Source organism: Solanum tuberosum, unplaced genomic scaffold (genome assembly GCF_000226075.1).
Source record: "Solanum tuberosum cultivar DM 1-3 516 R44 unplaced genomic scaffold, SolTub_3.0 scf00540, whole genome shotgun sequence".
Classification (NCBI taxonomy): Eukaryota; Viridiplantae; Streptophyta; class Magnoliopsida; order Solanales; family Solanaceae; genus Solanum; species Solanum tuberosum.
In genome coordinates, this window is record NW_006239457.1 from 301,160 (window position 1) to 319,291 (window position 18,132).

The 18,132-nt window shown below is 34.0% G+C and overlaps 2 protein-coding genes and 1 pseudogene across 2 annotated transcripts; 2 read left to right on the plus strand and 1 right to left on the minus strand.

Annotated features, from left to right (window-relative positions):
• Positions 1-810: 810 nt before the first annotated feature.
• On the minus strand, positions 811-7,697 carry LOC102606289 (probable nucleoredoxin 1). The gene is made up of 5 exons (XM_006365178.2): positions 7,691-7,697; positions 4,568-4,734; positions 2,464-2,943; positions 1,876-2,361; positions 811-1,712 (listed from the first exon to the last, which is right to left on the minus strand). The coding sequence occupies exons 1-5, from the start codon at positions 7,695-7,697 to the stop codon at positions 1,029-1,031; spliced, it is 1,824 nt and encodes a 607-aa protein (XP_006365240.1). The 3' UTR covers positions 811-1,028.
• A 3,706-nt stretch (positions 7,698-11,403) lies between these two features.
• LOC102605283 (protein SUPPRESSOR OF GENE SILENCING 3-like) lies at positions 11,404-15,483 on the plus strand (annotated as a pseudogene).
• An 800-nt stretch (positions 15,484-16,283) lies between these two features.
• On the plus strand, positions 16,284-17,394 carry LOC102605615 (nuclear transcription factor Y subunit B-6-like). The gene has a single exon (XM_006365176.2). The coding sequence runs from the start codon at positions 16,539-16,541 to the stop codon at positions 17,067-17,069; it is 531 nt and encodes a 176-aa protein (XP_006365238.1). The 5' UTR covers positions 16,284-16,538; the 3' UTR covers positions 17,070-17,394.
• Positions 17,395-18,132: the final 738 nt, after the last annotated feature.

Consider the following 18,132-nt stretch of genomic DNA (forward strand, 5'->3'; position numbering starts at 1 on the left):
ATATGTTTATTTTTGGCTTTAATTTTCTCGTATGCTTCTTTCTGCATTGGTGTAAAAGCACGGAATGGTGGACACGAATGTGCAGAGAAGTAAAGAAGAATACTCTTCCCTACAAGATCAGACACCAGACTCTACAAAGAGAAAATTTTGGTCACTCGTTGTAGTTAAGAGATAGATTAAAGCATCAACGGTGAGGGCTTGTCATGCTAGTTATATCATAGTACCCAAACCATCATGAATAACATGTATAGAAAGGGGATCATCGCGATCTCAAAGTTCTCCCTGTGTCTTCATACATCTCAATCAGCTTCTAATCAAATGATTCACATTCTTCGAAAGAGGTCACTGAGAATACAGGCCTACAATCTTGCATTCAAGCTAAGCAAAGGGAACTCGATATCTAAGAAAAACCTCAGTGCAGGTTCTAGAACAGAAAGTTATTAAAGGTTCTATGATATTTTACAATCATAGAACTCCATGCTATTTGACAAAGGTTACCAAACAAAATTATCAATAAAGATGTGTTTTTTCCTGAAACGTCCAGGAAAAGAAGTACTGCAAGAAAAATTCGAACACAAGAACAACATCTTAGAGTGAAACAAGCAAAGGTTTCCAGAACCAAGCATCCATAACATTTGGAATACCATAAGGATAAAACCATTGCATTCTTTACCAGAAATTCTAAAAATTTTAAAAGCTTATCATAGTGAAACCAACACTCTCTGATGGAGTAGATAATCATAACACTGAGAAACGAAAATATTGAAATCTGATTCAGAAAATCAATGTCATATTCTTTGCACAAATAACTTGACTCATAGAGACAATTTACCTGGAGATAGATAGTATAATCTGGATCAAACACAGGTCCAATGTTTAATGAAACTTGTATTGCATAAATAAAAGTGACAACAGAAGATTTTAGGATAGAAGTGTCTCACAAAGAACAATTTCAAAACACACAAATATGCTTCTTAACTAAAGATTTGATAGCAAATTCCTCATAGCCACCAAGAAATAACAACAAATTAACCTTTGAAACAAACTTCACCATCACAAATCCATCCTTCATTTGCTTTCTGTTCCTCTTTGCCTTGATCCTTTTGATCTTCCTCGGTATCCATGTTGCTTTCCTTTTTCTCTTCTAGAGCACATTTTGGGTGCATATCAAAGTCACACTCTTCGCAATAGAATGACCATATCTGTCCCGCCTCATCGCATACATCACAATTGTAAGCAGAACGCTTAGAAAGCAGAAGTTCATGCTCGTGAAGTTTGTGCATAATTTTCTCAGGCCACCCCTTTGCCATTTCTGCAGTTTCTGCTTCAATCTCCTTCATACGCTCCTCGGTGAATGGAAAAGCCTTCGCACCATGAGACATGATCAAATTTCTGGCTCCAGTTGTAACAGTCTTGCCTGATGGCCCTACAGCAACCAATGTTGGTATGCCACGAACTTTGAATAGGCGACTCAAATATGTCTTCCTCTCATCACCAAAGGGAAGAGCCAGCCATGGCATTGAAGCAAAATAGTCATCAAATGAGGCTTGATCTCGGTCGCTAGATATGAAAATCACTTCCAATGGACCATTTTTGGCTTTTATCGTCTCATATGCCTCTTTAAGCTGTGGTGTAAAAGCACGGCATGGGGGACACCAATGTGCTGAGAAGTAAAGGAGAATATTCTTCCCTACGAGGTCAGACACCAGGATCTACAAAGAGAAATTTTGGTTACTAGTTGAAGTTAAGGATAAGAGTAAAATATCAACAGAAAGGACAGTCATGTTAATCGTGGTATAGTAATCAAAGCATGATTGATGACAAAAGATTGAACAAAAACAAAATATAACCAAACATGTGATGTTTGTGTCCTACCTTTTCACCATCTTTTCCAATGACGAAATCATGATCTCCAGTGACCAAAATCGACTCCAATGTTTGTGCTTCCAGTTTAGCTTTCTGTATCTGCTCAAGTTCAGCATACTTCTCAGGGGTAAAAGGATATGCCAGGATACCATGCTCCTCGACGGCTTCAGCAACATTAGAATGAAGAGTCTTCCCATCTGTTCCAATGATGACTAAGGTAGGAAGGGTAGAGAGCTCAAAGTACCTGGCCAGCTTCTCACAGGTCTTGTCTTTTAAGGGAAGTGAAAACCAAGGCATTCTCGAAAACTCTTTCTTAAAAGATTCATCTTCATCTTCATCGTCAAGAGGAATCATGACAATCTCAAAGTTTCCCTCCTGAGCCTTCAACTTGTCATACATCTCGATCAGCTTCCGAGTAAAGGATTCACATCCTTTAAAAGAAGTCATTGAGAAATATAGGCCTATAATCTTGCCTTCAAGATCAGCAACAGGTACCTAATAATTATCAAGACATAACGAAAAAGTAATGAGAGAAACTTTAATGAATAAACAAGAGAAAAAAAATTCAGGATCGAAAAAAAAGCATCTTGAATCAACCTTCCTCCCATCAGCTGCAATTACATAGTTTCTGGACTGCGACTCCAAGATAGATTTCAAAGATTGTTCTCTTTTAGCGGTTTCTTCTTGCTCTTTAAGTTCACTTAGCCGTTCTTGGGTGAAAGGGTAGCCCTCCACCCCATGCTCAACAATGATTTCAACCCCGCTATTTGTCACTACCTTCCCACTAGCATCAAGGATCACTAAGTGGGGTATTCCCCTAACAGCAAACAATTCATTCAAACGTTTACGTGTTTCAGAATCAGAGAATGGGACAGCGAGCCAAGGCATTTTAGAAAAGTACTCCTTAAAAGATTCATCATCCTTATCAGCAGTAAGGAAAACAACTTCAAAGTCTCCATTTGGTAGGAGCCCATTGTACGCCTCTACCAAATTCGGGGTGAAATGTTTGCATGGACCACACCATGATGCTGAAAAGTACAAACCGATTTTTTTCTCCTTTAAAGTATCAAGCTTAACCTGAGAATTAAACGTTTGTGAAAAACTTGCCATAAATGAAATTATATGTTAATCAGAGCTAGCTATAATTTCCAAAAAATCATTTTATTCCTTTCCTAACATGTCTGTCTATACCAGTAAAACTAAAAAGTCAGGCACACGGTAAACAATGCATATACACCTCACTTTCTTATGCTCGGTATAATACCTTGTAACTACAAACATATTATCATATTTGAAATGATACAAAAAGCTATTTCCGTGAACGCAGACCACCTGGTCCTAACAACTTTTTACCACAGTTCCCTTGAAAAAATTAAGTAATTATTTGGTTAAAAGAACAATTTTTTCAATCAAAACAGAATCAAACATCCACAAAAGAATAAAAAGACAACAAAATGATGTTTTTGGTTTCGAATCAAGCCAATTCCGAACCACTTAAAAATTAAGAAACCAAGATCAACCAAACTTACTTCCACAATTTCTGGCTAAATCTTGAATATTCCATATATGTTATATTTTCTTTTAATTACATATTTAATGCATCCCTATTATCATGTTCGTACGTTCTCCTTATAAGTCATTTCATCTTGTTTCTTTTAAAAGTAAAATTACTCTTTTTAATGTTACAAACTTGTGGATATTGTTCTAAACATTTCCAAAGCATAGGTGGAGTAAATAATGCAGATAGTTTTGCAAAGTAACGGGTTATAAATCATAATCATGTCTTTCTGAATAACAAACCAGTACAAACACAATTGAGTTTGAAGAACTTCGTATTAAAAAGTAATCATCCTTCCCATCTGTCCTAGCCTTGGTGGATAGAGTTGCTGGTGGGAGATGTCAGATATTCCGTTGAATTAGTCAAAATGCGCGAAAACTAGCCCGGAAAACATGGTCACAAAAAAGAAGAAGTAATCATCCTTCAATTGTTTACAACTTTTCGAGGACATTCTCAAAAAACTGTCCAAGGCCTAGATCAATCTTATAAGAACATTTCTTAGATAAGTTAAGAAGTCCACAAGTCTTACTTAGACAAAAGGGAACAATGAATCTCGAATTTCAAAGCTAGGTGGAATAGATGCGATCACCTCTAACCTTAACCACAGGTCTCGGAGAATGGAAGAAACTAAGATAGTGACTAGTGAGTGCTTGCCCATTAAATGAGACCTACACCGCACAAAGCCGAATTAGTTATTAACCCATTGAAACTTTAATACAACATCTTTTGATCCCCTGAGGGAGAAATCCCATATTGTACCAACATCTCTCCTTTGCTTCCTTCTTAGGTCCTCTCCTATCATAAGTCATATCGTTTCTACTTCTTTTGAGAAAATCGATTTTCAGGTATCTACCTAACACACGATCGAGCCAAACTTTTTCCTAAAGGATCAAATTATGAAGAAATAATTAAATATAAGGAAGAAGTTAAAAAAAAGTTTAACATCTACCATATATATAATTAAAAAAAAATTCCATCGAACCAACCCTCTACTCTACCTTGCTCTGCCCCGGATATACAAATATTTAAACCAAAAGAATAACAAGAAACTACAGCTACATACTCCAATTTATCATTTATCAACATCAGCTACTATAACAAAAAAAACAAAAAAAAACAAAGAATTAATGGAACAATTGATACCTTGTCACCATTGTTGCGAATAAGAAAGTCACGATCTGAAGAACCAAGTAGCTTGATCACATCATGGCAATTCTCCCCTGCCATTGACCTATTAAGTCTTTTTTTTTTGTTTTGGTGGATAGTAATAACAAAGTTTTGTAGTGAAAAAAAATAAAGACTTGGACATACTTATATAGGCAGAAAAAAAGAAAAAAGAAAAAAGAAAAAAGAAAAAAGAAAATTTCGAGGAAAACATGGAGAAAATGACAAAAAAGGGTCCTTTATGTCGAGGGGTTGGCTCAAGTAGCTTTATGTGTACACACATTGAACAATTAGAAGTCATTTTGTAGGTAGGAAGATATGTTCGAGATATTTTATGATTAAGTTTGAGATTTAAATTTATATTGTGATAAATTTACTTTAAACTTAATTTTGTGATATTTTATTAAATGTATTAAATTATATTCTTTATAATTTGTCCAAAGTTAATATTTTTTATTTTCATCAAATATTTAATAACTTATATTTGACGAAGGAAAAAAAGATTTAACCATAGACAACAATAGAATTTCATCAAATTTTTAAAAGTGCAATTAGAAAGATGCATTAGACATTAAAAAGATATAGAAAAAAATAGCAAAAACTACACATAAAAATTATGCAATACTTATTACTTAAGAAACAAACAAAAAATGGCAAAAACTACAAAAGTTATATTTCTAAATATAAGTCCTCGCTATTTTCTTTTTATATATTTTATCTATCAAACTTAACAGACGCAATTTAATAAATATTTAATGGAGATTAAAAACAATAACTTTTGCTAAGTTAAAGGATCAAAATATTCGATTTTTAATTAATTTTTTTTTTTAAAAATCTATCCTCAAACATAACATACGATCCTTTTCTTAGTCACATCTCTAGTAGGGCTTCTAGAGTCTTCTAACTTAGTGATTAAGAAACAATCAATTTGAGTCGGTTGAGATAATTTTATTGTAAAATCTGAACCTTTGATTTTGATACGAGTTAACTGGCACGTAATCAACGGTCAAGATAATGTTATATATTCAAGCTTGTATTTTTTTTTTTTAACTTTCGCAAATAACTTTTATAATGAACTTAATTATGCTACGTAGCTATAGTTTGTATATTTACGAGTTGTAGCTATAGTTTAAGTTGCCTCGTTGATTCGTAGATTTGTATAATTTGCAGGTTTGTATAATTCGCGGATACATTTGTATAACTCAATTATTTTTGTATAAACTTGAAATAGCAAATTTATATAATTACAAACATTAGAAGTGTACACAATTATACAAATTATAGTATACAAATTCCGAATTATACAAAAGTTATACAAATTTTGAATTATATAAACGTGTGAATTATACAAAACGAAAAAGCTGAGCTGCGTAATTATAACTAAAAGTATGTCGCAAATTGTAATTAAGACAAATTATAACTATGTTAACTAAGTAACTAGTATATGTTTGCTTATACACTTAATTTTCCCTATTTTATGGTCCTTATTTTTTTCTTAATGGGCAAGACATAATGGGAACAAGAAAGACGACTTAGAAGTGGACTAGCTCTTTGAGTGAATGTTTTATAGGCTCCATTAATTTTTTTTTTTCTATGACAAGGGAAATCTGTAGTCGCTATCCTTTGGGTGCGCACATGGTTAAATCCCCGCTCCTATGCAATAGATCGCAAACCACATAGGAGAGGTAACCCGCACTAGGCAAGTCCGGTGCGACGAGCTCGACCCAGAAGGTAAAAGCCCTTACTTTCGCTGGCAAGGGGTTTCGAACTTGAGACCTCCAGCATAAAAGTCCCAAGCCCAAGCCCAAATCACTAGGCCACCCCGAAGGGTTATAGGCTCGATTAATTTAAATTTGTATTGAAAAAATTTATGCAAAAAGTGCTCTCTAATAAGAATTCTTTTGTACCTTTGAGTTAAAAACGAAACTTTTTGTTAAGAGACAAGCAATTCCATCTATTTAATAATTGTCCGAAGAAAAAAAACTTAATTAGTTGATGAACAAAACTCAAATAATACAACTCTAATAATTGGATGGTATCACTTTAACACGAAATTCTCTCTTTATATTTTATTGTTATATATTCAATATTCGATATTTAATTTGAGAGTCTCAACTAATTGAATTTACACCATATAAGGTCTATTGAAAAAAGAAAATGTTTACGCCGAAGTAAAAGATGGATAAAATGACAAAAATGACCGGTTCCCTTATGTTGAGGGTTGGTTCAAGTATCTTATGTGTATACATTGAACAACTAAGGTGGCATGGTAAGGAGAATATGCGAGTTATTTCAGAATTATAAGTTAGAAATTAGATTTATATTTTGTTTGATTGTTTATATAAATTTATTTTAAATTTGATTTCGTAATATCCCATTAAATGTGAGAAGTAAATTTTTTTTTGTTCCCATCAAATATTTGGTAATTTTATATTTGTTATATTTGACGAAGGGCGGAAAATTTTTAATCAGAAACACCAAGAAGATTTCATTAAATTTTAAGAAATGCAATACAAAAAATGCACGAGGCATTAAAAAAGAGATAGAAAAGACAACAAAAATTACATTTCAAAAAAGTTGTACCATAAGAAATAAACAAAAAAAATAGCCGAAATTACAAAAGTTATAACTTGAAATGTGAGTTATCGCTAGTTTTTTTCATAGTTTCCGTCAAACTTAATAGACACATTTCGTTATTAAATATTGGGAAAACAGAAAAATATATCTTCAAACTATCATAAATGGTATGCATGTACTCTACATCATACTTTTGGGACATTGGTGCCCCTGCCATAAAAAACTAGAGCATATATGCCCTTCACTCTAACGGGAGACTAAATAGGTATATGTGGCGCAATCTTATCCGTCGATCCAATATTTAATAAATGTCGCGTTTGTGGATAAGATTATGACATGTGTATGTCCGTTAGTATAAAGAGTATATATATTCTAGTTTTTAGACGGCAGGGGCACCAATGTCCCAAAAGTATGACGGAGGGTATCTGCATACCATTTACGATAGTTCGGGGGTATGTTTGTCCTTTTTCCCTTAAATAGGCATGGCAAAATACATAAACGTGCCATTTAACAACTTGATCTCACCTGACATCTATGTCCTCCAACTTTGAATGTGCACAAGCGACACTTAAACATGTATAAAGTTGAACAAGTAGACACACGTAGAACACCTTGCTATAGGAAGCAAATTGGCCACGTAGGACACCACACATGACACATATATCTATTTGTTTAACTTTATACAAGTTCAAGTGTCTACTTATACACACCCAAAATTGAAGGCCATGTTTACAAATTGAAACCAAATTAAAAAGCATATTTATCAAAAACCACAATTATTCAATATATAGTTAAATAATTATTTTGAACCCATTCTCAAATATAGCATACCATTAATTTTTATTACTTTTAATAAAAATTAGAAGTGTTAAACTTTTGATAACTTAAAAAGTCAATTTAATATCCAATTAAAGAATTACTTTGAACCTATAGTAGTTAAAAAATTCTTAGTTATTAAGAAACAATAATGTTATATTCAAGCTTATATTTGTATTTTCCTTATTTTTCTTAATGGGTAAGACATGATGGGTAAAAGGAAAGACGACTTGGAAATGGACTAGGGTTGAGTGTGTTTCACGGACACTATGTTTCTTAGAACATTCTTACATTAATTATCAAAGAAGACTTTTTATTCGGGGTTTACATTTGTATTGAAATTGAATTAATTTAAATTCACATCAATTAAAACTCGTTTGAGGAAAGTACTCTATACTAACTACTAAGAAATTATTTTATATCTTAAACTAAAAAATGAAACCTTTAATTAAGAAAAAAACAACCTCATCCACTTGATAATTTTCGGAGGAAAAAAAGGACTTAATTAGTCAATGAAGCCCAAAACGGAAAAGGTACAAGTCTGAACTCCCTATTGGTTGGTAAATATTACTTCAACATGAAATTCACTCTTTTTACCTTTTTGCTATATATTTAATATCTGATATTTATTTTGAGGGTTTCAACTCAATTGAATTTACATCATATAAGGTTTGTTACCGTACCAAAGTATCAATAATTCTTTAAAAGTCGATCAAATCAACCAAATCAAATTGACTTTCATTTTTACCAAATTAGATTGTAGATTTTGATATAAATTTATAATTATACACTATTATTTGATATTACTTAATATGACTTTTTAAAATTTTATTTTGATATAATATTTAATACCTATGAGGTCCTAACTAATTTTGATTTGGCTTGCATAAGAATTATTAAAGGAGAAACACTCCCTTTACCAAAGTATTTTATTTTTAGGTTGCAATTAATACAAATTAGAAAAAGGTCTATTCACCTTTTTCAACAATTTTGTGGGATTTAGAAATTGTGCAAATGAGATGTTAGGGTCGGTGATGAGGTGTTAGGGAGATGTCTTCTTCAAATTGTCATATGCTTTGCTTCCATCCTTTAATTTTGTTTTCTTTAATTTGATGGTATCACTATCACATACGTATGTGACCACTTGGCTAGCTTAACAAGGAAAAATAATAATATTGAAGCTACTAATTTTCTAAATATTTATTGTTTTGGCAATTAGATAACGTTTTATTATCAAGTGAGATATTTACCGCTCAACATCACTAAATTGAATAGAATAAGTCCAGCGTTAGTGACTCAAAGCATCAACACATCAATACTACCTTCTAAATAGAATAATTTGCAATTTGCACTCCTGATTTTTTCGTGACTTATACCTTATCACATTATTTTGAATGATTTTCACTCTAATCTCCTTAGTTTTTGCAAAATCATAAAAAAATAAAATCTCCCTTTTCAATTATTTATAAAGATCAAATAGAAAAAATAACAAGTTATTATATTTGTTAGGATTTGAAAACAAAATTAAATTTCTTTCTATTAATAACTTAATTGATTGTTCTGATCTTTCTTTGTTAATATACATACAAAGTGAATAAAACAAAGACTGAAACAAACATTTTCATCAACTTACATACGAAAATTTCCACCTAACAAAATAGAAGAAGAAAGAAGAGAAACCCACAACATTTGAGTTAGCTTTTAATAACTTGCATAAATCAAAATAAGGAAAGGTGTAATTGATGGATGGAGTAGCATTATCACTATTTAAACAAAGGAAACAATTGTTTGGCCAAAATGAAAGATATTTATCTTCAAAAAATTATTGTCCCACGAGAGAGATTAATGTTGAGACTAAAACATGAAAAGGAACTAGAAACGATAAATTATTCTTCATTTTAATGGAAAATACCACAAATGTTTGTCACAAAACATCACATACATAAATAGTGCAAATCACAAATTATTCTTCTAAACAGGATCGAAATTGATGTATCAGAAATTCAGGATAGCATAAGGTGGCTTTGCCACTGAATAAGAGACTAGATATGTGGAAAAATAACGTACTTCGAAAGAAGATTTTCAAAATTGACATACGTGAGAAGAAGATTATAAAAAAATAGACATATCTTAATCTCACTAATAAACCTCACGCCCAAACCTAGATGTTCAACAATCTATCTCTCGCAAAATATCCCTTCAAAGCTACTGAATCGAGTGATTGGAATATATATATATATAGATTCGAATGATAATTTATGTGTTTATTTACGATAAAACAATATTATAATTTGGGGTTCGAGTAAAAACTCACCTTAGATGTTTTAGAAGAATACCTAGATGTTATAATTGCGAAGGGGAAACAAGGTGAAATAGTCAATCGATTGAGCTGGTAAGATTCCTCATATTTTCGAACCATTTTTCACTTCTACACATTCACCGCACCGCACTGCCCATCGCTGGGACTTTCAGTGTGATGGGCACTACACCACACTGCCTATTTCACTGCTCCGCATCGCTCTTAGTTCAATTTTTAAATGCTCGACTTTTAGTAAAACACTTACTATAACTTTTTATATGGAGTTCCAATTGGTGAATGGTTTGAAGCGTTGGAACGGAGAATTCTTTAATCATTCGGTGTCGGCATCTTTTCCTACCTCTAAAGGTTCTCCTAACTGATTGGCTAATCGGAAATTCATCTTCAGAGCTAAGTCCCAAGGAGGCAGGTTGGAATGTACGGGCGTAGGATAGCTTCTCGTCCTACGAAAGATAGCCTTTGAAGGCCGCCAGGAACTTGGAGTAGCACCCACATAACGGATTGCTTGCTTACCAAGCCATCCTGGCTTTTCACTCCTCTCCTTACGGTCAAGTTACTTTCACTCCTCCTAAACTCGATTTTCCTTAATTAGGATAGGTACCTCACTTCACATATGAAATTATTGATGGTCCAGGTTGAGTTATTCCGAAGTTACCAAGTGTTACAATAACATTTGTTCAAGCACCCTCAATTGGATGATGTTGGTTGAGCTACGGGATCACTCAATAAACACTTACTTCTAATATCTCTTGAAAATTGTTTAATACTGTGGGTAGGAAATGTGACATTGCTAAGGTTTTTGAGTCTTTTTCTGCTCTTGAACATCTGATCTCCACTTGAATGCCCGTAGTCTCGAGGTAAATGTGTTTTTATCACTTCACTATAATACATTTTTACCTGGCATTGAGTCATCCTGAATTTAGTCACATTGTTCCTAATTCTTGGCTGCACGAAGAGGTAAAATGTCGACAAGGCTATCCTTTCATGATCATTGTGGAAAATATGATCTTTGCGTATCTGGTATGTATCTTGATGAATTGGATGTAGTCTTGTGTTTTCTTTGCTTTATAAGATGATTCCTTTACAGTATATTGAAATTGATGATATGGATGTAGCCTTGTGTTCTCTTTGCTTTATAAGATGCTTCCTTTACAATACATTGAAATTGAAGTTCTCAATCATTTGGATCTTTCCTTTTTCTTTCTTATTTTCATACTATACTTTTTATCCTCATAAAGTTACGAAGACTGGTTTTTGGTTATCTTTGGTTACTGGTTCATTATGAAGACCGGGTTTTGGTTATCTTTGGTTACAGGTTCATTATGAAGACCGGTTTTTGGTTATCTTTGGTTACAGGTTCAGATGAACCCAATAGCTTTTGTCGAACCTTTAAAATTTTACATAGTTTGTATGTCACGAAAGGAAAAAATTAACTAAAGATTGCTGTTTTATGTGAATCCTTTGTAATCAATTATACATATTGCTTTCCTTCTTGCCTCTGATCTGTATATTATTAGTTTTCCTGCTATGAAAGTGTAGCCTAGCTTAAACGCTAGCTTTAAATTTACAAAGTCTATTACTAATTGTGGTATTGTGGATTAACGTTCCGAAGAAGCACCCAAAGAGTTATAAAATCCGAAGTAGTGAGACTAGCAAGTTCCATTCTCACTCTTCCTTTTCTAGTCGATTTGTTTCGTATCTTTTTTATTTCATTCAAATATGAGTTCCAGCAGCAATAAAGGAGTTGGAAAGCCTGGTAATGAATCAGAAAAGAAGAAAACTACCTCCGAAACATTTGGGGTTGATGAGATAAATGTAGGTGTTGGAGATCTGGGCATCAAATCTGATCAAAATGATGAATGGCTTGTGTGTGCTAGGGAATCCAAGATCAATGACGGAAGTAGCAGTGCTGGGAAGAAGCAATGGATTCCTCAGAATCCCACTTCAAAATCTTGGGGTCATTCAGATGTTATTCAGAAATTGGGAATGCGTAGCAATGTTGGATCATCCAATTCCCCCGTTTCTGATGATGATGTTATGGCCCGTGAATCTGATAGGGAGGATGATGAATTGGATTTGCCTGATGATGAAAGTGATGAAGATGAATTTCTGAGTGGTGATGACTTTGATGATCACTCAGATGGGAAATAAATGAGTTTTGAGGAGCGCAGGAAAAGTCGTTGGTTTAAGAAGCTTTTTGAATGTCTTGACAAGTTGACTATTACTAAGATTAATGATCCTGAACGACGGTGGCACTGCCCTGCCTGCAAAGGTGGTCCAGGTGAAATTATGTGGTTTACAGGGTTGCAATCATTGGTGCTCCACACAAAAACGAAAGGTGGATCAAGGATTAAATTACACAGAGAGCTTGCTCAACTTTTGGCGGAGGAGCTGCGTTTGAGAGGAACTACTGTGGTTCCTGCAAGTGAAGTGTATGGACAATGGGATGGTGTTGAATATGAAGATAAGGAAATTTTGTGGCCACCGATGGTGATTATCATGAACACGGCACTTGCGAAAGATGACAATGAAAAGCGGATTGGAATGGGAAATCAGGAGCTACGCGAGTATTTCAGCTCTTGCACTCTTATCAACTCTGTTCGACATTCATATGGTCCACAAGGCCATCGTGGCATCAGTGTATTGATCTTTGAGGCCACTGCTATGGGATGCATACAGGCTCAGGTTCTCTGTGAACAGTTTTCTGTAAAAGGAAGAGATAAGGATGCATGGGAACGCAATCCAGTTCGCTTTTATCCCGGGGGAATACGTAAGCTTTATGGTTACATGGCAGAGGAAAAAGACATGGAAAACTTCAACCAACATTCACATGGAAAAGCAAGGTTGAAGTTCGAGATGAAATCATTTAATGAAACTGTTCGAGATCCAGCGATGCAGATGTCGGAGGATAATCAACAGCTTGTATGGTTCAAGACGGAAGCTGCTAAGAACAAAAAATTATCTAAAGCTCTTGAGGAGACTCTTACTCTGGTGAGTGAAAAGCACCGTCAGACAGCGGAAGAGAACAAGATCGTTAGGATGAAAATGAAGATGCACTGTGAACAGAACAAGGAAGAGATGGAGTCTCAACAGAACTTTTTCAAGGATCAAATTAACATGTTTCTCAATGCCGGGACTGCTGAGGAGGACAAATCCGAGAAGATACAACAGGAACGTTGTGAGATTTTCCAACAATCTTTTGCAAATGCTTTCCCAACGATTGAGGATCATCGAGTTAGGGCAGAGAAAGCTGAGAATTTTGTCAAACTTCAGGACAAAGACATGGAGGAGTTTGTAGCTGAGAGGGAAAATCTGATTAGAGCTCATGAAGAGAGGAGACACAAACTCTTGGAAGAGGCAATTGCAATTGAGAAGAGATTCGACTTCAAACTGGCTAAGCTTGTGGAGAAGTTCTCCTCAAAGCAATCTAAGCAGGTTTAGAGTATATTTCAGCATTAAATTGCTTATCATGTGTTATGCTGATGCTAAAGAAATAATTTTAGTACCTAGATTAAAATTTATCAATTAATATATGCCTTGAACTTTTGATGTTTTATTTGTTTTTGGGTTTTGAAATCTGTATGTCACCTTATTATGATCACTTAAACTGTGGCTTTTCTTGATAATTGAAGGATTTTGCAGTATATCTTTGCTAATTCGTTTCTGACTTTATGTCTACCAAAATTCTTTAGATCAACTTGGTACATTGATTAATACAAGTATACTAGTTTCTCCTATAATTTGTAAAATCAGATAGCGTTTATGATTGAATTACCTACATTTGATAAAAAAGAACATTGGACAACCTCTTGAGGTAATTTAGATTGAAGATGCTGCCTGCTTGGTTGGTACTTATGTTACAGCTTTATATGTAGAACTGTAATCATCACTTACTACTCTAGAGTAAAAATAATAAATTTACCAATACATGAGGAAGATGTGAATTAATACATCAGATAACACTTTGATGAACGACTAAATGTAATTTCTTGTAAGTTATGAAAGAATACTGTCAATTACAAAAGTTAAACTACAAACTTTGGAGACATCAAACCAACAGAATTAACATCAACACAAAATACGGTCTGTCAGTAGTGGTTTTTTGATCCTACAGAGCTGTCAATTGCAGAACGCTCTGACTGAAGGCTAACAAGATTGGGGATTGGGTATCAACATACAGCTTAAAGATACACCTCGATAGCTTCAAATGTGTCAATGTTGTAAATATGTTATCAGGCAACACATACCATCTGCAGTATATCTTAACATGAATTGAGGGGTCTATAAAAAGCTGCCTTAGTGTACTTTGAAATAAGGAGTTTTTTTCATCAAAATGTGCAGCCTTGACAGAGTTTTTGTGAGAATTTGAATGAATGGGGACGGTTTGTATAGGATTGGAATTTGGAACTACAAATTGTTGAGAAAGGAGAAAAGTATTAGGGAAATGGCCAAATGGCTGAATTAAACGGTAAGTAATATATACTCCTCTTGTCCCAAAATAAGTTTCATCATAGGAATTCAAGACAAAATTAGTATGTTTTTTCATCTTTACTCTAGTATTAAAGAACTACTATACTTTCAATTTATTATTTTCATTAATGGGCGCGAAATGAGCTAAAGTGACACTTATTTTGGAATGGAGGAAGTAGTAGTATAAAACTTGTATAACTTCTTCTCGTTCACAACGCCGTGTTGCCAAGTGTCGCCCTTTTCTCTTAAATATTGTCGCTATAAATATGGGAACTTACTACTTGCTAATAGCCACATTCTATATATATATATATATATATATATATATCTGTAGAGAGAGAGAGAGAGAAAGAGAGAAAGAGAGAGATGGATGATGGTAATCTTGTTGGTTCAGGAAATGGAGGATTTCATAGCTATCGCAGATCCCCACAACCAACCCCTGCCCGTTCCCCTTCGCCTGGTATGCCGCCTAGCTTCTCTTTTACTTTTACAAATGCATTTTCCTTCCGATGGAACATCCGTGAAACTTTGTATTTGCTCTATATATTTAATTTTGATATGCTTACTCGAGCTGAGTGTCTCTATTAAGAGCAATCTCTCTACCTTCACAAGGTAGGGGTAAGGCTACGTGCACATCACTCTTTCATTGTGAAGAGGATCTTGTTCTTTCAGGAGAGTTAATTATTGTTCTTTGACCCAATAGTTTTAATCCATTGCTCGGAATTTTTTGTTATCTCTTTTAGCCCTGTTGAATGTGTATATATATATCAGTTGATCTGGTAAAAATGGAGAGCTGCAACTTGTATACGTTTCTTAGCTTGCTGTATCATCATCTTTAATTAGCTAAGGACTATATATGCATATTTTTTCCATATATATATATTTGCAAAGCTAGTTTTTTATATATCAAAGATCAATGGATCGATTCATGGTAATGGAGATCGATACGACCATTTCTGGTTTTCTCTTGAAACTGTAAAGACAAAATGGAAACAAGTGGCATACATGCAAACTTTTTAACCTATAGTATGTCCTGTCTACCCTTTTTTTATGCGTGTCTCCCCTCGAAAAACAAAAATAAAAAGAGAGAGCGAGAAACATACTGTCTAAAGGTCGCAAGTTTGAGAGCCAGCTAGTTGTATTGCACAAATTAAAGGCTTTAATTTTGGCATAAAAATTACCTTAAGATCTGAGGAGATCTCCTATATACATATACTCTGCTTTTTCCATAAATTAAAATACATCTTTTAAGAAGTTAATTAAAATGTAGCTAGAATTTCTTTATCCATAGTTTAAGAAGCATAGCATATAAACTTTAAGAACAAATAGTACTACAAATATAGAATATATGAAAACAGTGGGTAGATTAGTGTCCGTTACAATAAAATTTTGTCATATTCCTATATCAGAGGCAATTTTGGATATATGTGAGGGTCAGTTGAAGATCAGACAAAATAAGATAGATGATGAAAACTATATATGACACTTCAATTAGTTTGTATTCACACCGGCCATATTTTTTGTTGAACTAATATTTGCTTTTGGTGTTTACATGAATATTGTCCAAAATTCATAGTGCTGTCTTACAGTAGTATTACTCTCATATCCATCTAATAATTAGTGAGACATATATATCTGCACGCCATTAGTTTGTAATTTCTTCAATACTTGAAAATGTGATTTGATGAAAGTAGACGAATATTTTGATGATATATACAATACTTATTTTTCATTTCACTCTGATGCTTTGTTGTTGTGTAAAATTAAGATATGGAGATGAGCCTGGAACTGCCTGCTCATCTCTACCAGACAATTGCTGCCAATGTAGAACGTTATGAACGCACCATTCGGGAGCAAGACCGATTCATGCCAGTAGCAAATGTGATCAGAATCATGCACAAGATCCTTCCTCCCCATGCCAAGATATCTGATGGCTCTAAGTTGATCACCCAAGAATGTGTCTCTGAGTTCATAGGCTTCATAACAGGTGAAGCCAACGATTGTTGCCAGCGTGATCAGCGCAACACCATCACCGCTGAAGACGTGCTTTGCGCCATGGACAGGTTTGGTTTTGATGACTACGTTGGAACCTTGGCTTTGTACTTGCATCGTTATCGTGAGTATGATGGTGGTCGTGGATCCACAAGAAGGGAGCCTTTGTTGTTAAGGCGTTCAATGGTTAATCCAGCTTCAGTCTACAGCATCACGCCCTATCAGGGGGATGCATCAAATGGAAACACTTCTCAAGGAGATGCTGTGGATATTAAAGTTGAGTCTCCTGTGAAAGAAGCTAAGGAGTGATCAGTTTTTCTGCTGAAGGAATTAAGCTGTTGTTGAAACTTCAACAGCAGTGAAGAAATTAAACTATCTTTTCTCTGTTACCTAATTTGCGACCTATTGACAATCTAGGATTGTTCTTAATTTTGCAAAGTTTAGGAATGTTTCTTTCGAACTAAGTGAGCCAAATCGTGGCCCCTCCAATTGTCTGTTTGTTTGTCTATTTTCAGTTTTCGGTTGGTGATTGCTTGTGACTTCCATTCGCGAGTATATGGAAAATAGTATGTAATGGAAACTTTTGAAACTTCAACTCTCATGAATGCTCTGTCTTTTAAACTCATGATCTGCTCGCTTTTTCCCATTCAATATCCTCTATTTTAATCTCATGATCATCTTTCCCTTTCGTCTCTTTGTCCCATTCAAAGAATTAAGTTTTCCAGTCTCATATCTCCAAGTATTTCAGATATATCTCTATCACATGATTGATGAACAGAGTGTTTTCATAATTTTCTACACAAACCATATAGTGAACTGTCCATTATTGGCAAAGAAAAGAGAATATACATATCAATACATTACGTATGACCATTTTGTTAAAAATATTTTTTATTGCCCATACATATTGGTAAGTATCCCTATTTAAGAAAATGTCCCTTTTCTGAAAATACTATCAGTTGTGGGTAAGTATTATTATGGCGGGGCTGGAAAACATGTATATTATTGTTGTAAAATATGATCAATATACTACGAGAAATATAGACTAGAAATATGGAGAGTAGAATGTATAGATCATCTTATTTAAATGTCTTCATGTCTCTCAAAAACCGGTGAAAGAAGAACCATATATTTAGGCTAAAAAATCACTCCAAAGGTCAACATGTTAAATGTAATAAATAGATACATTCTAATAAAAAGATGGTTCATAGAACCTAAGGAATATACACACATGAATGTAAGTAGTTCATGTATTGAGAATATGAAACAAAATCACTAATTCAATGAATTTATAACAATGAATAAGTGCCTATTGGTTTTCTGCCTTCTACTGCTACTAGCAAAGCAACTATTTATAGCTCTTCAATTCATG